Source organism: Choloepus didactylus, chromosome 10 (genome assembly GCF_015220235.1).
Source record: "Choloepus didactylus isolate mChoDid1 chromosome 10, mChoDid1.pri, whole genome shotgun sequence".
Classification (NCBI taxonomy): Eukaryota; Metazoa; Chordata; class Mammalia; order Pilosa; family Megalonychidae; genus Choloepus; species Choloepus didactylus.
Genome location: NC_051316.1, coordinates 106624549 through 106649554, shown reverse-complemented (window position 1 = coordinate 106649554; position 25006 = coordinate 106624549). Strand labels below are relative to the sequence as shown.

The 25006-nt window shown below is 43.1% G+C and overlaps 1 protein-coding gene across 1 annotated transcript in view; it reads left to right on the top strand.

The window, feature by feature from the left end:
* PAPPA (pappalysin 1) overlaps positions 1-24441 on the top strand; it is a 244209-nt gene extending 219768 nt beyond the window's left edge. The window contains exons 20-22 of the mRNA XM_037798016.1: positions 616-687; positions 5279-5377; positions 18937-24441. Of these exons, the coding sequence (XP_037653944.1) occupies positions 616-687; positions 5279-5377; positions 18937-19044 (279 nt within the window). The 3' untranslated portion in view covers positions 19045-24441. The remainder of the gene's footprint in view (positions 1-615; positions 688-5278; positions 5378-18936) is intronic.
* The last annotated feature ends 565 nt before the right edge of the window (positions 24442-25006 follow it).

The window sequence follows — 25006 nt, the reverse complement described above, 5'->3', positions numbered from 1 at the left end:
GTGCATTCGCACAATGATTCTGATACACTGTGCCACACCTTTCTCCCATCCTCCCACTGTAGCCACACACACTGAAAGCAGTCACGTGGAACTCTGCGAAAGCAGTATGTTACACAGTTCTGAAAAGTAAGTTCAATACAGCTTTCATTGACTTCCATGTGTCTTCCCTGGGCTGAAAAACAACTTTTTGGAAAGCAGTCACGTGGAACTCTGCGAAAGCAGTATGTTACACAGTTCTGAAAACTAAGTTGAATACAGCACATGCACACACACACACCCCACCACCTTATCCCCAATTATCAACCAGCCAAACATCAGCCAAAAATTTTCTGAAGGGCCTTTCTGATTATGGCTCCATCACCCAGTCCTGCATCTCCTCAGCCCGTGTGACTGCCAGAGAAATATAGAATCGTAACATGTACAGTGAACACAAATATTATTTTAATCTGAAGTCTTCTGTTACTACAAGCATCTGGGCAAATTCTCCATGTAAATGCCAGGGTAACTTTAGGACTTGGAAGCTCCAAGAGGTGGGGTGGTTGCATGTGATGCAAGCAAAGAGGTGGGTCCCTCCCAGCCCCAAACCCATCGGCCTCTCTCTCCCTCTTTCTGCAGAGAGTTGTCTGCACTGCTGGTCTCAAGTGGTACCCTCCCCCAGCTCTGATTCACTGTGTCAAAGGCTGTGAGGTGAGTAACAGGGAGAGAAGACCTTCGGCTCCTTTGAAACGACCCTTCTCATGTTATTTTTACTGTTATGTTAATGATAACTACCATTTACTGTACTTATTAAGTATTGTAAATATCCGTTTATCAGACATCTCAGATAGGAATCAGCAATCCCATTTACAGATGATGGACCTGAAGCACAGAGATGTTAAGAAACATATCCAAAAAATACAGTTAATGGGTAACTGACTTGGATTCCAAAGCAGGCTTTTCCGACTCCAGTACCTGGGTTCTACATATTACTGGATCTGTAAGGGAGGGAGGGAGAAGGACATAGAGGGAGGGAGGGAGGCCATGTTGATTTTGCATCTATAATATGCCAGACAATTACCAACCTTATTGCATTTAATCTTTGAAGAGCCACATGAGGCTGTTTTTGTGTTTTAAATTCCCATTTTACAGATGACTATTATTTGCACATCATTTCCTTCTGCCCCACCTGTCATTCATTCATTCGTCCACCACAGAAATAATATGCACACCTTAGACCCAACCATGGAGCTGCAAATGGAAGATCCTTTCTGACTCTTAAGTTCTCTGACTTCTCATTTGAGCAATTCCTGGAGCTTGGAATTACAGAGATCTGGTTCTGTGTACAGCGACAAGCTGGTGGGGGATGTGAGGGGTGTGGGAGTTTGGGGGTGGGCAGGGTTCTTGGGGTGTCAGCTGTGTTCTCAAGGGAGGGCTGTCCATGGAGCTCAGACATTTCTGTGTACCCCCATCCCCTTGCAGTTCTTCTCAGCTGGCAGTGAAAAGGAGGCCCCATATCCCATCCAGGTGGAATTCTGGGATGTCCAAATTTCTGTGGTCCCCACAGAGCCTGCCCAGGAAAATGCAGATGGAAAGGACCAAATTGTGCCCAAGATAACTTTGTGTTTGATGAAACTCTTAGAACGTCAAAACCAGAAAGGCTCTTTAAATGATCTAGACCTACCCTTTTATATTAAACAGGGGCAAGCTAAGACTCGAGTAGTGGCCAAGTCTAAAATTTGATGCAATGCCAACAGTAGTGGAAGGGCTCTGAGTATAAATCTATTTATTGTGTAGACTGGAAAATGAGGGCCAGACAGGGGATGGGCTGGCCTCAGGTTGCATGTCATAATAGCCACAGAGCCAAAGCCTGAACCCAGGTCTTCTGACTTCTGCACTAGTACTTTTTCTCCTCCACTAGGAGCCATTCCTTGACCTGTGTGTGTCACAAGTTGTCGCTGGATCACAGATGTCTTTCTGTGTTGATTAGGGACTCTGTCCTTCTCAGGATGCTCAGTACTAGCTTTGAGAACTCCCATCCCCCCAAACTTCAGCCAGGAATGGTAAAACCAAGGCCAAGGCCCTGTTGCTGTTGCTTCCTCCTGTCTCACTGGCTCAGACCAGCATTTTGGGAAAAGGAGGCTTGGGTTACCTGGGTGCTCATTCTGCTGAGTCGGTGGTCTGAGCAACCGGCTTGAGAGCGGAATTCGATCCTTCCTTTGACTCAGCACAGGGGCCTAAGAGACCCTCCCCTGTCAGGCTCTGAGTCCTGCCAGTGGTGCTTACAGCCTTTGCTCTTGCGGGTGCCCCTCATCTCTTTCCCTCATTAGCTCAGTGCTCATAGTTTGTCTCTTTTTTGGGGCTGAAAATTGTTCTTAGAAGGCATACAGATGCTAGGGTCAGGGAGGAGCCATAAACCCGAATGTCTAGACATAGCTAAGATAAAGAATTTCTTGACCCCTTAGCCTCCTGCCTTATTCCTCAAGCTCTGTCCAAACTGATCATTTACCCGTTCGTTTATCAAAGCTTCACTGAATGTCTGTGTGGCAGGAACTATTCTAAATTCTGGGAATACAATGGTCTTAGCCAAGTGATAACAGTAACTATGGCCTCTCTGAGTTATCTGTGATGTCTTCTTGCCCCCTCATCCATCCATCCATCTATTATCCATCAATTCATCCACAATTTTAATGAACAAATCTTTACTGAACTACCATGTCTTTGATAAAGATGTGCTCAAATAGTCAGGCATTTAGCTAGGAAATCTAGGATACAAAAATGGATGACACACATTCCCTGTCCTTAAGAAACCTACGGCATAGAAAAGGAGGTAGAGGATTAAAAAGAGAATTCTAAAATGTACCAAGAGCTATAACAAAAGCGAGTACAGAAAAGTTGAAAGTGTGATGTTTGAGCTAGATCTTGAAGGATGAGTTGTTTGCCTGAATGCATTACTGGTAGAAGGAGAAGCATGAGAAAGACCAGAGACAGGAGAAATCTCTTAAGTAGTCAAGCTTTTTACATGCCATTCTCTCTGCCTCCTCCACCCCCTTCCAATTAACTCCTGCTCATCTTTATGATCTCAGTTGAAATGTCATTTCCTCAGGGATACCTTCATTGAGCTCCCTGACTAGGTCAAATCCTCCTACTCTTTATTCTAGGAGCATCATGTGCCTCTCCTCCATAGCTCTTATCAGAGTTACAATTGGCCAATTAGATGTATGATTACATGATTAAAGTCTCTCTCCTCACTAAGTAAGGTCTAGAGGAGTAGAAGCTATATTTATATTGATTCACTGTTGCATCCCTTTACTTAGTACATTGTGTAACACACAGTAGGCATTTAATAAATAGGGTTGAATGGAAGATGGATGGATAGATGCATGGATGGACAGATAGGTGGACGAACACATAGATGGATAGCTGTGGCTTGCAGAAAGGGTACATATGGGAGAATAGTCAGAGATGAGACAGGAGATTTTTTTCAGGGGCCAAATTAAAAAGGAACCACGTCCATTTATTTTTTCTAAGGAAGAAACAAGTCCTCCACTCTTTTTTTTTCAAATATTGTATGAGAAACAATATAAAGAACAGAGTCCAAAGGCAGATCTCCTGTGGCACAGAGAAGAACAGAGGACTTATAGTTTGTTTTTGTGCCACCCCTCTCTACTATGAATGTAGTGTGTTCAACATGGCAGCTACATGAGTCTCACCTGTGTTCAAGCTACTTATGCAGGTGCACATACACACCTGATGCAACTCTTACCTGTTTTCAGCCCCTATCTTGCTCAAATCTTTCTTTAGCCCCGGATAGGGTGGTGATGAAATAGAATCTAGCATCATAAGTTGGGGACATGAAGCCTCTGGGAATAAGAATTTGGAGCAGAGATGCAAAAACCAGAGATGCCACATGGGATGGATTCCTCATTAGCTCCAAAGCAGTCAGAATATGAAGGAGGGACCATTGGATTACCATTGGATCAGTGCCAGGATGCAATGGCCTTAGCCAAATGATGGCTTCTTCGTCCCCATCAATGAGATACTGACCATTAGAGACCCCAGCCCACACTTCAGTCAAAGCAGTTTCACTTTCATATGCTTTATATATTGAAGTGTCACACAATAATTTCAATTTGTGGGAGGTGGGGTCATTGCTTTGAGAAATGACCTTTTATTTTACTAGTGGGGGCCCAGAGGAAATAAACTGCTTGACCAAAATCACCAGGTAACCACCCAGTTCTCTAAACCCCTTTCAACTGCTCTTTCCACTATGCCAATAAAATAACATTCTGTTAACAACAACAAAAAAAATTGTGCCCAGCATTAAGCTAGTGCTGGAGAGACAAAGATGAACCAGACATTGCCCGTGTCTTCAAGGACCTCCTTCTTGCACCAGTTACTGACACATAACCAGACCACAGAATATAGTGTGCTAAGTGCTAGGATGGGGCAACATGCATGCCAGGGGAGTCAGTGAAACTCCTGGGCTTTCTTCCAGGATGGCTCTAGATTCAGATCTTTTCCTCATCTTTTGAACATTGTAGAATGGGAGGAACATGGGGAAGAAAAGAAATAAATCAGCATGTGATAGACACAGCCTAGAGTGGTGAAGAAAAATGTATGGTGCCCACCGAGATTAAAATCACTACTCTTCCTCTGCCGCTGTCATCTTAGCCATCCCTTTCTTCCTCTGAGCCTCAAGGTCTTCATCTGTAAAGTGGGTATAACAGTGTTGTTTGGAGAATTAAAAAAAAATCAAGCACATCTGTATTCCTCTGTTGAAGGAAAAGGGACTATGCCATCTACATAAACCATTGTGCCAAATTTCTATGAATTATTATGTTTTATCTTTATAATTCTTGGGTAGTTTATGTTCAGCTCCCTGATATATTTGCATGTATTTTATTAGAAATTATGTTTTTAATTACCTACTACCAGGAAAAGTGGAGGAGGGGAGCTCAAATTTTGTTACCATTTCATCAAATAAAAGGAGCACTCAATAATTGGTGTACCCTGTGGCTTTGCATACCTCAGCATACAAGAGTATGTCTCCCATGGTAACATACTCTAGCTGGGAAAATTTGGTCTAGATTAGTTTTCTTATAAACATAAGAAGTTGAAGTGATAACTTGTCCCAGGGGGTGTTGGGATTTGAAGTCTGGTAAGCTGACTGTGGAGGTTTGTGAGAAGATGAGATAGTTAAATAGGACAGAGGCCAAGGTGAATTGCTGGGGATAGCTCACACTCATTCCAGGACGCTAATAAGGCCTCTTTTCCTTCCTGTACCTCTCTCCCTTTATAGCCCTTCATGGGAGACAATTACTGTGATGCCATCAACAACAGAGCCTTCTGCAACTATGATGGTGGGGATTGCTGTGCTTCCACGGTAAAGACCAAAAAGGTAGGCCAGTGCACCTCCTTGGTAGCCGCCTCCTGCATGCCTCCCCAGCTTACTGCTCCAGGAGCACCTCTGCACCCCTACACTCTAGAACAGTCCTGGTTGTAACAGGGCTCTGCCTTAAAGCTTCATTTTTATTTTTTATTCTTTTAATAAGTGGTTGACCTAATATTATATGCAAAGCCCTGAGCTATGTGTGTGTGACTCATATATGATCTTTGAAGATTGTTCCCTTACCCTCAACTCTTAGAGTCAAGTATGGAAGCAGACAAATACAAGTGCAATAAGAACGTCTAGAAGGTAAGGGCACAGTGCTGTGGGAGCCTGGTGTGGGGGTGGGGTGGGGGTATGTGTCATAGGTGAGCTGGAGAAGGCTCTGCAGAGGGAGTAGCATAGATGCTGAAACTTGAGGGATGAAATGTAGGGGCAGGGAGCTGGCCAGGAAAAGAGCATTTTGGGCAGGGTAATGGCATGTAAAATCCCACAGAGAACACATATTTTTAGAAGGGCATGGCTGAAATCTAGGGGAAGAGTGGAGAGGACAGTCCTGACAGGTCACTCATGGCCTTCAAGCTTTTTATAATCTCCTTTGTTTGTCATACCTGTAGAATTGGGGTGGAGGAGAGTCTTGGTTGTGATTTTCTTCCTTTGTGTATTAGGATGCCCATGGGAGTGAGTCAAGTGTTTATAGTCAAATGGAACATTGGACTGAGATGTGCATCAACCACTCAGGGAAGGGTAGTCAACTCCACTGTCCTAACTGGGGACCTAGCAGAGAGGTGGGAGAGAGATGGTGTAGCCAGGCAGTCTCGGTGGACAGCTGTTTTTGTGATGAATGGGCTAGTAGGAAACTATTTCTATTTTATAGTCATTGACTATCAAGCTGAAAGATCATTTGATCTCAGAGAGCATTTGATTTCATCTCTCATTTTTGAGAAGGGGGAACTGAGTTCAAAAGACAAGAAGGGGCAAAGAATCATGGTCCGTCATGGCTGAAGTACCTCTGTGATGATCTGGCCCACACTTTTCATTTTATTAATCAAGGGACTAGGCCCGTAAAGGTGGACTGATTTGTCCAAGGTGGCACAGTGAGCATAGTTCCTGGCTTTCAGTCCAAGTCCCTTTGCACTGCAGCATCCTTAAGAGAGTTGGCCCTGTCAAAAAAGATGCTCTAAGACTACAGTGCAAGGATGAATAGGTAATACCCAAGGAACAAACTCAAATAAGAGGAATGCTGCTGCATCTTCTGGTTGTCAAAAATGCTGGGGTTCTCTGAGATCCGTCAGCCCTGTATGGGACACTTCTCAGCATGCCAACCCCCCTTGTTTGGATAGAACACTGAAAGCATACATTTTCTGCTCAAGTACGAGGGAATTACATTTATTTTCTATTTATGAATTTCATTATTTTTCTTAATTATGAAAAAATACACATTCTACTTTTTGGACAATCCAGAAAGTAGAAGAGAGAAAAAGAATTCATTGATTTTCTTACCACCCAAATATAACCATTGCTTACATTTTATTTTATTCTGTGTTTAAGTGTATGGGTGTATGTATGTCTCTCTACATATAGATAGATATAGATATAGATATAGATATAGAAATAGATATAGATATGAAACTTCACTTTTATTGTACTGCATTTCCAGTTTTGGATCTTGCTTTCCTTTGTTTGTTTTGTCTTGTTCACTTAGCACAGGAAATCTTACGCAAAACAATTATCTAATTTTAGTCTAAACTTCTGAACTGTATTTTTTGCTTTATTATTATTATATGATTGTGATGTATGATAATTTACTTCGGCATCCACCCTCCATCTCCAGTTTTATTTTTCACTTTTGAGCTATTTCAGTTTTTCACAATTATAAATAATGATGCTCGTAACATCTTTGCACATAAATATACTTATAATTGTAATTATCCTTTACAATTAATTCTTAGGATTGAAATGACTAGGATAAAGATTATGAATATTTTAAGGTTCTTGATACATATTGCCAAATGAATTTAGTGTACAGTCATGTCTGTTTTTTACTGCATTGGAGTCAGTCATTTTTGAAGGTGAATGGATAATGAAGTTTGTGTTTTAAATAGAAAAGTTTGTGTAGAATTATGAAACTATTCATCTGACACCATCAGTTGGAGAAAGAACACCTCTGATTAAAATAATTTTCCTATATGCTATAACTTATGTACCTACAACATAAAAAATAAAAGATTTATTTTTATTGGGAAATTCCCTTAAATGGAACACTATTTCTACAGAGTGCATGGGAAGGATATGAAGTCATGAGCCTGAGGTTCAGGTGCAGATTCCAAATTTTTATATAATCCTATGAGTTAACTTACAAATTTTTTTAAGAACACCAACTCATTGTTTTGAATCTCTGTCCCCATACTGGGTTCAGTTGCAGCAGTTTAAGACTCTGGGTCCTTACGGCAAACACCAACTCTTCTCTAAGGGATTCAGAGTCAGCCCTTTGCTATCTCTGAATGTGTCTTCTATCTTTTTTTTTTTTTCCTTTCCTTTTCCATCCATACCGTAAATGTGTAAATGTAATTTTGTCTTTTCGGGTTAAAAGTCTCCATTCCCCCATTTCTAACTGCTGTTCCTTCCCTTTGCTGAGGCTGCAGAAGATAAATGTCCAAGCTTCCTTCATCCAATGAAGATGCACACTCATTGATCATCTCTAAGTTTCCAACACTAAACCAGGCTGTGTGCATATGACAGTGTCCAGACAGATGCCGAGCCTGGGCTTGTGAAACTTGAGGTGTATCCAGGGAGCCTCAGGTTAAGCAGTGAGGTATACCACTAGGCCTTTATTCCTTTGTGGAATGGAAATGCAGAAAACATGCAGGATCGAATGGAGGACAGTGTGAAGGCCAGAGAACACTTCCCTGGGGAAGTGATATCCACATGGAGACCTGAAGTATGAGTAGGAGTCTGTAGCAAAGGTAGATAGTGGTTGGGGACAGAATGGAGAGAGCCCATTAGAACTACGTGTGAAATACGTATTCGAGAGCCTGAAGGCCCCTCTGGGAGGATATGGCTTTTTCATAGTTAATTCAGAAATTCAGTGGTGTTTCAGAGCTTTCTTCAGGTTTGAGATTGCTGGAAGTCTGACTTCTGGATAAGAAAAGTGTCTCAAATTCAAGTCATGCTTCATACAGGTTAAATCTTGCAGTTTAACTTCTAAATAAACTCCAATTTCTTGAAGGCTTTCTGTTCTCTCTTGTATAACCCAACTGTTCCCTGGAGTTAGATTAGTTTACAGGAGGTGATAGATGGAGGAGACAAATAACAATACAAAACACCACCAAGTGAACTCCTGCATGCACTGCCCTAGGCCAGACACAGGGCCTCTGCCAGCTTATTTCATCTTCATGTCAACGCTGACAGGTCGCTATTATATATTCCCATTTTTCAGGTGAACCCACCTGGGCTGTGAGTGTTAGCAGAACTTGCCTAACTTCACTTGGCTAGTGAGTGATGAAGCCCAAATGTGAACCTGCGTCTGTCTGACTCAAGAACCCTGTTCTTTCTCATGCATGGGGCTGAGTCTCAGAAGAGGAGAGGACATTGGGAGAGGATGCTATGCTCAGCACCTCTGGCTGGGACCCTCCTGGTTCTGGCTGAGACATTTCACTGGGAACTCAGACTGCCAGGGAACCTTGGATGTGGGACCCCAACCCTTGGCAAACATGAAGGCAACTTTTCACGGCAGCAAAGATGGGAGTGGCATGGGGAGTAGATGAGACTCCCAAACTGGCCAGTCATCCCTGATGTCTAGGGCAGCCCAGACAAGAGTTTCCCCTGAATGTCCACAGGGCAGAAGGAAGTCCTAGTTTCTGTCTTTAGCATTCACAGTAGGAATCCTTACAGGGCAGGAGTGGGTCCAGAGGCTGATGTCCTTCCTCTCTCGTCCCCCTGCTCTTACCTGCTGGACCTGTTAGGTTCCCATGTGTACCCTTGGCCCCAATCCCATAGCATGGAAAATTTCCTGCCTCTAAGCAGGCTAGCACTCAGAAACTATTCCTCAGGCAGATTTGTGTCAAGCACCCTCCTAATTCCATTAATTCCATTAATTGAGCCTTTACTATGTGCTAGACTGCAGGCTGGGATCTCTGTGCATATTAACTTGTTCAGATCCCAGAACAACCCAGCAAGGTAGAAGACTGAGGCTCAGGGAGGTGGAATCATCCAGCAAGATGTCCCAGCTGTGTGGAATTTAGAGTTCCCAACTCCAAACAAATAATAGCAGCTAGTATTTATTTATTATTTTTTTGATTGTTTATGATAATTTGTAAATTTACAGAAAGACCATGCACAAAATACAGAATTCCCATATACTCACTGCCATTTTGAACATTTTGCATTAGTTTGGTACCTTTGTTAAAACTGATGAGAGAATGTTATTATAAAGTACTATTAGCTATAGTTCCAAATATTATATTAGGGTTCACTGTTTGTGTTTTATAGTCCTAGGGTAGTTTTCTTTTTTTTTTTTTTTTAATTCTTGTTCTAGCAACATATATACCACCTAAAATCTCCCCTGTTAACCACATTCAGATATATAATTCAGTGGTGTTAATTACATTTACAATGTTGTGTTGCTATCACCACTATACAATACCAAAACTTTTCCATCATCCCAAACGGAAACTCTGTGCCAATTAAGTATATATGTTATTAAAATAAAGATTTTTTTTTTAGAAAGCATAGGACTGTACGACACAAACAGTGAACCCTAACATAAATGATGGACTATAGTTAATAGTATAGTTATAATTATAATTATAATTATATACTATTTATAGTATAATTATAAAAATTGTTCTTTCATGAATTTTAAGAAATGTAGCATATTAATACAAGTTATTAATAGTAGTGTGGTATATGGGAGCTCTATATTTTATGTAAATTTACAATTTCTATAGTTTAAAAAAAAGGAAAAGTTAAGAATCAACTCCCCATTTCCTATCCCCACCCCCAGCGCCCTTGGTAACCCCTGGGAGCTGACTCTATGAATCTGCTTATCCCTAGCAGCTAATATTTACTGAGACCTTACTATTTGCCAACCATAGCGTTAAAGAGCATATGTCATTTCATTTGATCAGCAGAGTAGCCCTGTCGTAGGTGTTGTCTTTTCATCCTCATTTTATAGATGATGAAACTAAGGCTTAGAAGGGGTTAAGGTAACACAGCCAGTAAGTGGTAGAGCTGAGATGTAAACCTAGTGAGTCTAAAACACTAGACATCTGCCTTTATCTCCTACTTGGAACTTCTTGTTCCACTGGGCTTGTTTCTTGCCCAAGCATCTTGCCCTGGCCCTGGCAGATGGGCTCCTTGCTTCATAGACCTCCTGGAATGGGGTCCTGGATATGAACCCCAGCCCCTGCGTTAAGTGCTCAGCACCTTCTCCCAGACTTCCTTCTTGCCAACACTCTGCCTAAACTTCTTCCCCGTCCCCAGAGCTGGGGCCTCCCAGTCGCTTGGCCCAGAATGATGTCTGTCTGCTACCTCCATCCTTCCTCCACTTGTTTTTCTGTACAGACGCCAGCTGTTCCCCACATCTGCCTCTTGGGGTGACCTGGGCCCAGCTGGCAGACAAGAGCAAGACAGTGCAGGAAACTCTGTCTGACAGGCGTGTCCAGTTTCCCATCCAGACACCTGTCTGTAGCGCGAGGCAGACAGGAAGGGGCAGGACTCAGCTTCTCAGGATGTCAGTCAGTTTATTATTTTCCTGTTGGAGCCTTAAGGAGCTTCGAATACAGAGCAGATTTCCAGAACAGTTGCTCCAACAGTTTCCCTTCATAACAACAAATATTACCTTCTAATTTGAATCACTCTAAGCAAGCCTGTGTTGGGGGTGTGAGGGAGGACCGGGGAGCCACCTTAACATACTCAACATACCAAAGCTTTCTAAGGTGTGGTGTGTGGAACGCTAGTTATGATCACATTTCGGACAAAAGACTGATTCCAGTAGATGTCTGGGGAGTGAAAGTGCAGTCCCTGCTCTGTGACTTATTAGTTCTGTGACCTTGTGCAGACCAGACTCATCTTGGGATTTTATCTCTTGGTATTAGGATTAGATCATGTCTAAGGACTCTCCACTCTTCCTGGGTGAGGTGGTCTTTGAGTAGGAGCTTGAAGGCTAGTTAGGGCTGAGACTGCTAGACAGTACAAAGAGCCCTGGGGACAGGGAAGTTTAGGTGGTCATTGGGTAGGAGTAGGAGCACTGACTAGGACCGTGAAGACTAGTTAGGGCTGACACCAGTAGACAGTAAGAAGAGGTTAATCCCAGTTGCATTTGTCAGCCCAGGATGGTACAGCATGACAAACCCAACTGATGACATTAAGTGTAGGGCTTCCATATTTATTTGCTAAGCCTGGCAACTCTTAAGTAAGAACATGGTTTCTTAGGACAGGACATTATAGCCAATGTGCAACCTATTGGTCTAAGAAGGCTAGTGTTTCTATAAGATATGGGAAGACAATCAAAGTCACTGGATGGAGAGCAGCCTTCTTGGTGGAGTGGGCCATGGCCTACACTGACAAAGGCTGGGTGGTAGTTTCCTGAGCTGGTGATATACATCAATGTCTATTCTCAGCCAAGCAGCCAGAATGGGTTCTTTTAAAACAAGTCAGATCATGTCACATCTCTATGAAAAACCCTGCCTCCCATGTTACTGAGAATAAGAACCAAAGTCTTTCCAATGGTCCCCAAGGCCCCTGTGGGTTCTGCCTGGCCCCTTACCTCTCTGGCCTCACCTGCCACTACTTGTGCCCTCACATACTCAACTCCGGTCACTCTGGACTCCTTGCTGTTCTTGCTCAGGCCTGACAACCTCTGACCTTACAGCCTTTGTCACTAGCTGTTTCTTTGGACTGGAACTTTTTCCCTGATTTGCACATGGGTCATCCCTCACCTCTTCCAAGTCTTTGCTCAAGTGTCTTGTTCTCAGTGAGCCCCTTCCTGACCACCCCTCCCCATTTCCTCTGGACTCCCATTTGCTTTGGCTTCTTCTTTTGTCTTCCTTTCATAGAACTTACCATGGTATAAGGTATTTAGTATTTTTGTCTGATAATCCCTACTCCTCTCACCTTGCTAGAAAGCAAATTTCAGGAGGGCAAGAATATGTATCTGTTTCATTCTCTGGGGTAGCCCAAATTCCAAAGTATTTCGTTGCTGCCTTTTATGTGATAAATACTGTGCTAAGCCATGAGGAAAACAGACCCATCCCAGCCACACTGAGTTCATGTCTTATGGACAATGGCCAAATATGAATGGGGACACAGAGCCTGTGAGCAATGAGGAGGGTCCAGGAGGCTTCCCAGAGAAGTCCACATCAAAGGTGAGACCAGAGAGCTGCAGGAGGTGTTATCTAGATGAAATGGAGTAGGGGGAGAACCAGAGGTGGGGTGGGGGGAGAAGATTGTTTCTTCGGAGGGCACAGTCAATGTAAAGGCCCAGACTTAAGGGTGAGTATTAGGGAAACAGTAATTGCCTGAGTATGCTTCCCCCTAGCACAGTGCAAGGGAGGAAGTGGTGACAGATGAGCCTGGAAGGATGAACAAGACCTGAGACATGAAGGCTTGAAGGTTTTTATAAACCAGGACAGGGAATTTGAACCTTATCTAGAAGGCATTGGGGACATTAAAGATTTTAAGCACTGGACCACCCCAAGGGATCCTAGAAGGCTTCCTGGAAGAGGTGGTGGATGTGCTGAACATGAAAGAGTTAACAGGCAGCTGGTTAAGCAGACAAGACTAACCCCTACCGTCCAGAAGTCACTAGCTCTGGAGTGTTTTGATTCCCTCATTTGGAGGTGCAGCCCTGACTTTTCCATTTGCATAAAGTAGACACTCATTTTAGTCTGGTTTTATGAAGGGGTCAGAGCCTCCTGTCCTAAAAAGTTAGCATCACCATCACCATTGCCAGCATCATCAACACCCCCACTGTCACCACTGGTGTCAGCGCCACCACCATCATCATCACGGTTATCACCATTTATTGAGAACACACTGTATGCCACGCATTGTGCTAAACACTACCTGAATTTTTTACTTTATGCAAAATACTTCTAGGTGGTAAGACTGTTTTTACCTCCATTTTTCAGAGAGAAACTGAAGCCTCCCAAAAGGGAAGTAACTTGCCTGATCTCACACACTAAATCAATAATAGAACAAGGACCAAAACCCAAGTCTCCTTCTTGTCTAGGCCTGTGCTTTTCTCTGCCTTTCTCCACACTTAAACAAACCTCTGCGTTCACTGGTTTGTTCCATGCTTTGTGCCAGGCACTGTATCTGGCCCTACCCCAATGGAGCATACAGGAGAATCCTCATACTTGACAGCATGCTTTCATCTCCTTGGTCTCCTTAAATTTTTCCATCAACTCTGTGAAGACCCTAAGACTCAGAGTGAAGTGACTTGCCCAAGGTCCCACAGCTTGGCAAGGTCCCACAGAGGGTGGCAGAACTTTCTGACCATCGGCACAGGATCCCTCTGGCTTCCTCCCTGATGAGTTTGAGTCAGAATCCAGCTCCTGCCTGTCTCCCAGCCTGTCTCCCAGCCCCAGACAAGACCTGCAGCCAGGGCCTTGTGGTACATTTGCCTGGGCTGCATTCCTGAGCTGCTCACACACAGCTGAAGGAGGTGTTAGCCTGGGCAACTCATCCAGAAGGAGAAACTCTCATGCCTGTGTACCGTGTTAGTACAGAGTACAGCAAGAAAAGGGAGAGAGCTTTGGCCTTAGTCATTAGCCTGGGCTTGCTGTCAGAACCCCAGAGTGGGTGGCCAAGCCATTTATAGGACACCCTAGCCACATGGTGCTGGGAATCCCCAAGTGTGAATTGGCCACCATGGCGTTCATGCTGTGGGTGGTAGGTTTTCTCTGGAGGCCATCTGGGGGAGAAGGTGGGACGCTGCTTAGGGTATTAGAGAATCTGGGAAGCAGACTCAAAGCTCTGACTTTTTCGGGTGGGACTCTTCTCTCCATGTCTCAGTTTCTTTTTCTCTAAAAAGGGGACCCTCCCTCCCACTCTGCCTGTCCTCCAAGGAGTGTTTACAAACACGGATGCAGATCCCAGGCAACTTGCCAGCCATGTGACTCACCTCTTTGCATCTTAGTTTCCTCTAAGATGCAAAATGGGGAGAGTAAGAATACCTGCCTTATTAGGGCCACTGGGAGGAGTGAGTGAGATAATACACATTGAGTTTAGCTCAGTGTGAGGCACACAACAAGGAATAAAAGGACATTGGCTATTTTTTAAAAACAGCAGTCTTACCAGGTTGTGAAGAAAATGCCTTCCTCTTACTCTCACTGAAAAGCTCTCCGATCTTTGGAGCTGAGTTTCAAATCATTTATCATCTACGTATTGACTAGTAGTGAGGCCTGGGACAAGTTCATTCTGTTTTAAGCCCTCACCTGGAACATGGGTGGCAAGGATGGTAGCCTCACAAGGTTGCGTGGCATCAGTGAGCCATCAGATGGCATTCACTTGGCACATGGAAGGTCCTCAGGAAGTGTTAGTGCCTGTATGAAATGGTGATCGCCAACAGGCTTCATCAGAATACCTTTCAGGTCAGAACGAGGAACAGCTGGGCAAGTGGATGGAGCTGATGATCTCCACCCTGCTCTTCCCAGCTTTAGATCAGCAAGGAAGCTTGTGACTAGAGGAGTCCCCAAGGCAGGCTCTGAGGCTCTAACAGACAGTTTGCAAGGAGGCAAGAGGGAGGGCGGAAGGAGGGAACAAGATGCCGTGTATCTCCTCTGTCCCGGACACTGCGGGAGCCCATTTGTAGACTGCATTGTTTCAAAGACTCCTCATCTATTAGGACCATCAACTTACAGATGGGGAAAACCATGGTTCACAGGATTCCAGGGACTTCCCGAAGTCATGAAGTTCCTATGTGGAGCCTGCAACCAAACCTATGCTTGTATGCCTCTCAAACACCTAGTGAGCACTCAGGAAATACAACTGGTATATTAGAAGTATGTGGTGGACACAAGGAGACCTCTGAGCAAAGCTTCTAGAGTTTGTCATATACTGATTGAGTTTCCTTCCCTTAGTTTCCAGTCAATGTTCCTTTGGGAAAATTCTGACTCGGCCTAGGCTGGCCAGGGGAGGAAAGAGTGGGTCATTACCAAGCCAGCATAGCCGGAGTAACCATACTGGTCTGAAAAGCTAACTGGTGGCAGGGGTCTTGCCAGCTGCTGGTTTTGGAGAAGTTGGTGGAACTGAGGAAGACAGAAAGGGAAATATACAAGGCAGGTTTGGGGGTGGGGGTGGGGGTACTCCATTTCTAATTACTTCCTGGCCAGGGCTTCACCTCTGCCTTTATCAGATAGAGGATTTTCAGCCAGATGGGAACTTAGATACCATGAAGATCAACTCTTCATGTACAGGTGGGGAACGTGAAGCACAGAGATGGGAAATAACTTGTGCCGAGTGACCTAGCAAGTTCATGCAAGAGCAGAGGCTCCTTGACATGGATTCTGCCTGTGTATTCATGCATTCATCTGTTTACCCACTAATGGATCCATTCAGTACCTGTTACATGCTCTATGAAGACTCAGTGCCAGGGATGCCCTGTTCTGTAGCAGCCAGTCATGCCAAGACAAAGCTGAAATCCAGTAATTTGGTACAAGATGGGGGTACAGAGAGGATGCTGTGGTATTCAGTGAAGGTGATGATGTCATCTTTGCTGGGTCCAGTGAGGGAGCCAGGGATGCTCGAGGTGAGACTGAAAGGATGAAAAGGAGCTGGCCAAGAAAGAGCATTCCAGGCAGAGGAGCATTAGTGATCAAAGACTTAAATGAAGGAAATCACTTGGAGTATTTTATGAGTCAAAAAGATTTTAAAAATAATAATAAATGAGAAGCCACAGACAGTACAGGGAAGGGGAACCAGGAAGGTCTGAGAAGTGTGTGGAGGTCAGGTCATGGTAAGGATTTTGGATGTTATTCTAAGAGATAAAATCTGTTGAATTGTCATCTGTGTGAGGTGCAGCAAGAAATGCAAGAGGTACATTAGATGGGGAACTGTCCCCAATGGGTCTTAGATCCCAATGGGAAAGAGTTACAGAGAGAATTGTAAAGACATTAGAGGAAACTGGATCACTTTAATTCTAGAGAATGGGGGCAAGGACAGGAGAGGGGGACAGATAGAGTGATGAGTGAGTTGGGGACAAAGAGGTTGCTCAAGTCTGGGAGGAAGGGAGAGAGGGGATAGTAAGCGGGAAGGTGTCCTGGTGAAAATGTAAGTCTGTGAGAAAGTCAGGGTCAGCACGGGCAGATCCAGCACTGGGCATCCCCCAGGTGTTAGGCTAGGGGTTAGTGCTAGGGGCTTTCCTATGTCTCTCCTTGCTTGGTCCTTACAACCCTATGAAACAGGATATTTTTAAATCTCTATGTTATAGATGTAGACACTGAGGTTCGTGTCAGTGAAAGGATTTTCCCAAAGTCATTCAGCGAATGTGAAGCAAGTGAGAATTCCAGCCCAGGCCTCTGGGCTTCCATGGTGGTACCCTCCTCACTCTCCCTCAGTGCTGGATTTGGACTCGGCTCTGCCCTCTGTTTCCCTCCTGGGAGTGGAGAGTTTTCTTTCTGTGTGTCTTCCAATCATAATATTCTGTGCTGCTATTGGAGGTGAACAGGTTATAGGAGAACAGTATAGATGGGGGTCACAGTCTCCACATGGAGGCTGGAAGGTATCTGGATCAGGGAACAGCGAGTCTTTGTCAGCAGAAAGAGAGGCACTGTATACACTGTATAGAGAAAAACAAACTTTGAAAATGTTCACTGTAACATCCAGCACCTGTTAACTTACATTAAAAAGACGTGTTAGTCATGAATACAAAGACAGAGATAGAGAGAGATGGAGAATTGAAGAGAAATTCATTCATTCCATGGCTTAGGCCCTGAGAAATGACAATGAACAAAATCTTCAGGGTTCCTGCCTCATTAGCCACAGAATTGGTGGAAGGATTAACCAAAAAAAGATGTGGAGAGAAACACACACCCAGGCACATACCACACATAAACACATACACGCACACCTTACCATATGTCAAGCATATGCTGAGCGTTTCTCACGTATTGCCTCACTTATTTCCCATTGCTACCTCAGGAGGCAGGCACCATCACCATTCCTAGTTAATGAATAAATTAACTGAAGCGCAGAGAAACTGTCACATGCTCAAGGTTATATATGAAGTAGGTAAGAGAGCTGGGACTTATACTTAAATCTTCCTGATGTTCAATCCCACTTTTTAAATTGTTGCAAAATTACAAGAGAGACCTGGGTTGGGATGGAGTGGGGGAGGGAGGAAGGAGGAGAGGGAAAGAAGAAAGCAAGGAAGGGAGGAAGGGAGGAAGGGAGGACAAAGAGGCAGACAGAAAAAAAGAGTTATATATAGAGAATGAGGCCAAAAGTGCATGAGAGAGAGCAAAAAAGAAAAAGATGCTCTCTGAGAATATGTGAGCACTTGGAGACCCTGCCCAGGCAGGAGGCGAATGAGGTCATTAACTCCATCTGCGCAGATGGGGGACCCTCTGGGGAAAGTTGTATGCAAATGCCATGATGCAATGAGGTGAAATCGACTTGCGTTAGCCAGGCTGGGGCTCGAGCAGGGACTGCACTATGCTCTTTGGAAAGACAGATCATCTGTTGAATGGGGAAGACGCTTGCTCTGCTGAGCCCTTCCTTTCATTTTCTAGAAGGGAAAGTGGCCCAAAGTCACAGAGCGTGTGAAGGGATGGTCTGGGAACTGGAACTCAAATTGCTTATTTTTTCTTGTGCTAAAACTTGCTCTTGAGGTCCTTCAACCAAATTTTCTGGAAAACCTACATGTGAAAGATATTCTACTCAAAATTTCAGGCCCCCGAAGGCATTCTGAGCTTGCCTGAAACATGCTTTTGTTGTTTTCATCATTGCCTCCCCAAATCGAAATTACCAATCTGTGCAGAGCTGTTTTTTTAAAAGACACTTTTACATCTTTATTTTACCTGATCATCTGTATGTTGGATATTCCATTACCGAATTATGTTAACTAACTTTGGGTTACTACATGACAAATTTTCATCCATGATTCCATCCAGCCCTTATATTTTACAGCGAAGAGTTGTGTCTTCTTACACCAGGTCTACCTGAAGCTCAGAGAGAAGTAGCCTGTCCTACTATAAATACCAGATTTGTCACTTATTACTCTGGGCAAATGACTGCCCCTTCTGAGCCTGTTTCTCCCATCTGCAAAAGGGTGATCATTGTAGTACATACCTTACAGAGTTGTCAAGAAAATTCTATGTTTTTCAGTTTGGAAAGTATTTGGCACATTGCCTGGCTCACAGCAAATGCCCCCCACCCCCCCCACACACACATACCCTGCAAATAGAAGCTTCTGTGATGATGACACCGATGAAGGCTATCAGAGAGCTAGCAAGAAGCACAGCCACAACTTGAACTTGATTATCTGCCTTCCCTGCACTGCCTCTCTGAAAATTAATGCCTCAGACCCAAGCCACCTGTGCTCACGCCTTCTCTCTTTCCCTCTGCAGGTCACACCCTTCCCTATGTCCTGTGATCTACAAAGTGACTGTGCTTGTCGGGACCCCCAGGCCCAAGAACACAGCTGGAAAGACTTCCAGGGATACAGCCATGGCTAAGGAAAGACGAGGGGTTGTCAAAGAATCCCCAACGCCAGGACCCGCATCTCTTTGGTATTGATTTCACAGTCAGCTGCTCAACGGAATGGCCTCTCCACACCAGGGATCCTTAGCACCCAACCGGTCTGCCTTTAATTTCACCCAGGAAGGACTCTCAGTGGGGCGAATGAACCAAGTCTTGCCAGGTTGAATGGTGGAATGGAATCCCATCCCAAAGTCTTAGATGGATTGCGTATACAGGTTGCAGTCCCAGAGCCTCCTAAAATTCTAACCATTTGTCACATGGCCATGGCAAGAAGCATGTTCTGTATCTAGGAGTGTACACACATCTGTGGTTAGTACACATGCATGCATATACACCCATACTAACATTAGTGTAAGGGCAGTTTTGGAGACTGCGCAGAGAGAGACTGGAAAAAAAATCACAATTACACTGTCCTTGGGAGAAAGAGAGTTGCAGAAACTGTTAAGACCAAGAGTTGAGATGCCAAGATAGCTCACACCCTGAGTCTCGGAATACATAAGGGCACACATATTTCCCAAAGCATGCTCCTTTGGGATTGGAATTTAGATGGCCTCTGATCACCTACCTTCTAGGGAACTAGGACCCAGGAAGAAGTAAAGAATCCAAGGTATGCAAAGCCCCCAATCTTCTTCTGCCATGGCGATTTCACCCCAACTCCAGGGTTTGAGGCCAAGCTGGAAAAGGCTTAGAATTGGAATGTCAAGGTATTATGCCAGCCCTCTGCTTGAGGCTTGAGGTCATAATATCCCTCCAGATCCCACCCATTCCGCAAATCTTGCCTTGGGACCACATTTGCTGCTACTTTTCTTGCTGCTTTATCCTATATCCAAGGTGGTAGGACTAGGTTAGGACAAACCCCACACAACCAAACAGTCTGCCTTAAAAGTGACCCATATTCTTCCACAGCTGCTCAACTCTTGGACCTTCTGCAAGAGAAAAACCCTCATTGGCCTTCGTTGTGAGAAGTTAAGTTCCCCATGTGTAGGCTTCTCATCCTAGAAGGGAGTTGAGGGATTTAAGATGCTTAAACCCTCACCAAGAGCCCAGAATGTCTAAGGCAGTGTTAGATTTTGTAATCAAATGGAACAGTGTTAAATTTCTATGATATTGGAGCCATCCAGAGACTGCTGGAGTTGTAGGGACTCTTGGGTTGTTATCCTAATCTGGGCCTTCTTAGCCCTCCAGGCTAGAGTAGGCTTTGATCCTGGGGACCTCACTGTCACCCAGGTGAGTCAAATTCTGGATATAGAGAATAAACCTTGGATGCAATCAATCTAGACTGTGTCTTAGAGGGCCATCAGAGGGAAGCCAAAGAGTTCACAGCCTCAGTCCCCAGTCACCCAGCATGGTCATGGTATTTGCCATATAGTCTTCCTGCTCGCAGTTGCCCCTTCCACTCTTGTGGTCGGGCAACCTAACCCTTCCCTCTCTCCCATGTTCAGCCTCCAAAAGTTAAGAGGAAATTAGTCAAATGCACATGGAAGCCCCCACCTCTTTGGGGACCTCTCTGCCTCTTTTCAGTCAGTTACTTGTCCAGTTCCTTTGAATTAAGATGGGAAGAGTTGAACACAGAATGAGATGGAGAGAATGGTTAAGTCTGGCATATTTTCTGAAACCCGGAACTAGGAAAGTGAAGAGATGGAAGGGTCTAAACTAGATGTGTCACACTAGAGATCAAGTCATCTCAAGTCTCAGTGAAGATAACCAACAAAAAGAGTCTGGCATAGGAAAGGGAGATGCTGGGCACGTGGGCTGCTCCTCTTCATTCCTGCATCCAAGTCAGACAATATTAATCAGTCACAGTCCTTTTTTCCTATGGGGACTAAAAAACACTGCAGAAAACTTCTTTTATCTTCTCAACAACAATTACCTGCTTATTAACAACACTTGAGAAGATTCCATTGGCCATCTGTGGTCTATTATATTAAAAAATATATATCAAGGTGCTTTTAGCACAGGTGCCCAATAAAAGGATACAGTGCTTAGATGGTTTACATGGCATTTCCCATATTACTTTGAGACTGGGTTCTGGAATGGAGAGGCTATCACCATTGTTAAGGCCAGGATCAAAGTCTTTCTTTTTCCTTCTTACAGACCCATATTTCATTTATTTTCAGAACTTTTTCTGTAATTACCAGGGCCAATACTTAGAAAAAATAAATAATATTATAAAAACCAAGCCCATTTTGGTAACCCCTGTCCGGTGTCTTAGAATTCTTGCCATCGTTTAAGGCCCCCCTCTTGCCCTAGCTGTCTCGTCTGTGGTGTTAGCTTCGAAGGTACAAGCTAAGAAAAGTGGCAGTGTCAGCCTTCCCAGTGGTTTAATTACACCAGTAAATAATGCAAAAATCTTTGCAGACCCGAAGACTACAGTACTAATGTCAGGGTTGCAGGAACCACAGAAGTACCTCACTAGCCTCCCTTAATTAGATCCTCATCCTCTTTCTTCCTGTACCCACAGCATTGGCCATCCCCCAACTCTCCAACTGAGTGAAGTTTCCCAGAGGCTGACTCCTACCTTCAGGCTCACAAATTCAGTTAAACACTTCTGAGTAAAGACCCACCCAGCCTCCTTCTTAACCTCATTCAAACACGTTAATCTCAAATTTATATTTGCTAAGGAGATAGGCAAGAAGGGCTGCCCAATTGATGGCCAGCCTCATGCCCACAAGGAAGGTGTATTTAACAAGCCATTTTCAAACCTTAATGTGGGATGGTCAGCTCTGTTCATGCAATGCACTGATTCTCATTTCATTTTCCGCATGAGAATAAACTCATTGTCTCATCCCTTCAGTCACCTCCAGTTTAGGACAGTGGAGTACTCACAACAAGGCAGCTCTGAAACACTGTTGTCTACCAGCTGCTCAGGGGCCCTAAAACACTTGGGGATTCAGGATCTGAAGAAGTATTAGCCTGTCAGCATCACGGAAGAAAAGATGAGGCAGACAGTTCTCTAAGCCCTGTCTTGGGAAGTGTTTCCAAGCCACGATGCTAACTGCCTGCCCAGAGAACTTGCTTTACCCTCAGCTTCTGTGCCAATAGCCATTTAAGAGAAGACAGTCCTTGAGAAGTCAGTTTTGGTGGGTAAATTAGGGGCGTTAAGGAGGGGAGAGGTCAGCTGTCATAAAGAATAAGGCTTTGAAGATAGGGGGTACCAGCTGCTACTCCTGGCTCCAGCATTTGAGTCACAGCCTAGACAGTTCTCTTGGTCTTATTCCCGTCTTGGCCAATGCTTAAATGCTATTTGTTGAAAATAATTCCTTGAGACAGATTTCAGCTACCTCCCTTCCAGGTTCGATTTAACTTGGTTGTAACTGTCAATTTGTTATAGGTCTTACCTGTGTTGAAAGAAAGAAAGAAAGGGAGGGAGGGAGGAAGGAAGGAAGGAAGGAAAGAAAGAATAAAAAGGAAAGGAAAGGAAGGACGGAAACCATAAAGTCAAGTTAAGAGTTTTGAGGATTTTGTTGTTTTGGTTTTGGTTTTGGTCTGAAACTACTTCAAGTGGGAAACTAAAAGGAAGAAATTGCTGGTGACAAAGCTGTACAGATAGAGATTAATAGAAGTCAAAGAAATAACAAGGAAATAAAATGCATGATTAAAACTAAGAAGAAAATAACCTATTTTTGTGTTTCCTGAACGAAACTGTTTATACTACAGACTGAGTAGGTAGCCACAATCCTAAAGTTTTCCCTAGAAGAAGACATAGAGATTTTATAATGCTGTCTGTTCTTTTCTGTAAATGTGGTAGGTCCAGGAAATAATACATTTCCCCCCTTTATATGTTGTTGTTGGGGGAGCGTTTTATTTGTTTGGTGGCAATCAGTGGTAGCAGGGAGTGGGGAGGGCTTGTCATTAGTTTTACCAAATATTATGGGGACATTTTGTGTCGTTGTGCTTTTCATGTTATAAAATGTTTGTATTTAACCAGTATATCCCTGAGCTTTATAAAGACTGCACTCAGAATCACACTGCACAATCTAATTTCCTAAAAAAGCTGCTACATGACCAGACAGGTAATTCTAATGGGTTTTGAGAAACAAAACAAACCAAGTAAAAAGCAAGCATATAACAACTAAATAGCAAACAAATAAAAGCCTGTACTTTTAATTTATTAAAGTTTTGCCAAATTCCTACCAACTATTTGAGTTTTAAAAGAAATGAATAATCACAAAGAGAGAAATGCTATGCCTAGGGTAAGAACCTAGAATTACTGATTCCAGGCAGCAGTTGACTCAGTGCTCTTGAATAAGCCATCAGATTGCCTCTCCATTTGCCTCAGTTTCTCCAGCTGCAAAATTGGGATAATAATACTCACCTACCTCACAGTGGGAGGGCAGGGGATTGTGAGGCCCTAAAGTTTTCAGTGGGCTGCAGTGATCTGAGGGACAAGACTTGTCGTAGTGTCCTTGGGTTGATTTTCAAGAACAAGCAGGCCCATTGACCATTTAAGAAAGTGAAGAAGTGCTCATTTAATATATAAGAAAACTGGAGCTTCTGGATTATAGTCCACTTTAAAAGAGAGGCTTGTATTGCAGAAGAGTTCACTTTTAAGGTAAATTGGATTTTATTTTTTCCCTTTGTTTTAGTCTTTACCAGTTCTACAGTTTAATTAAAAGCCAGTTACTCCCCACTTGTAAAAGTCAGCTTACCGTCATCTGTTCAAGACTCCCAGGCCATTTCCAACTATGTAGAAGAAGGGAATACCTAAAATATCTTCTTCAGTAGACACTTCACTTCTCAGATGTAAGATTTCATACCAAGTGTTCCATTAAAAAAAAAGAGCTAATGATCCAGATATGACATTCTGAGTGCAAACAACTCGGGGTTTCTTAAACTACACACCAGCAGTCAATGAGGAGAATTTTGAACAATTATTGAGTTGCTTTCTTGGGTCTCTATAATCAATAACCTGTCTGCAGATATCTATCTATATAAAGATATTATATATATAAATATAAATTTACATATATATGCACATGTATATATATTTGTACATATATGTGTGTATATATATACTTAAATGTAATATTTACAAAATAAAACTGTGATCTCGTCTAGAGAAAATGTATTCATATTACAAACTGCTCTTCCATATTTGTGTATCATATTATACCTTTTTATTATTTTATAATTATTATGGATATTTCTAATTATTATAATGTTGAAATCTGTTTGGCACCTTCTGGAAACTACCAAAAACTGATTCCTCATTGAAGTGCTTCAAATCTGTTCTCATGAGAATTCTACAGGCCTACTGAAAAATGAAAAAAAGAAAAAAGAAAAAAAAAGAAAGAAACAATCTAAACACCAAAACCAAAACACAATTCCAGTCCCCTTTCTGTACCTCACGCGCAGAAATTTGCTGCTCCTAGTTTGGGTTTTATTTTTTTCCTGTTTATGTGTTTTTATGGATCTAAGTTAAGTCTTTCAGCAATATATAAAAATGTAAATAGTAAACTTTATTTATTAAGAATGTCATCTTTTTTTAATTTATATTTACACAATTGTTCATCTAATTTATTTTTTCTATATGGTTTTAAATACTCTGACATATTTTGCTGTTCATAATATTTTTATCCTGTTCTCATGGATTTATTTCTCCATACTGTTTTCTCTGGTCTCAATTACAGGTTGGATCTCACACAAAACAATGTCAAAGACAGAAATATTTTGCCACTGTTGATTACTATACCTTAAAGTTATATATTATGAAAATACATAATAGCTTGTATGCGTCAATGTGTTGTGGTGTGATTTTGTCTATTGTGGAATTCTAAGAGACTCTGGTAAATGTACACTAATGTGGAAGAGATTTCTAGAATCACAGGACTGAATCCAATAGAAGCCTAAACCTCTACATAATTCCTGAAAAAAAATACCTGCATTGTGCATATGCAAAAATTGAAAACATTCTTACATACATATTATAAGAAAGTT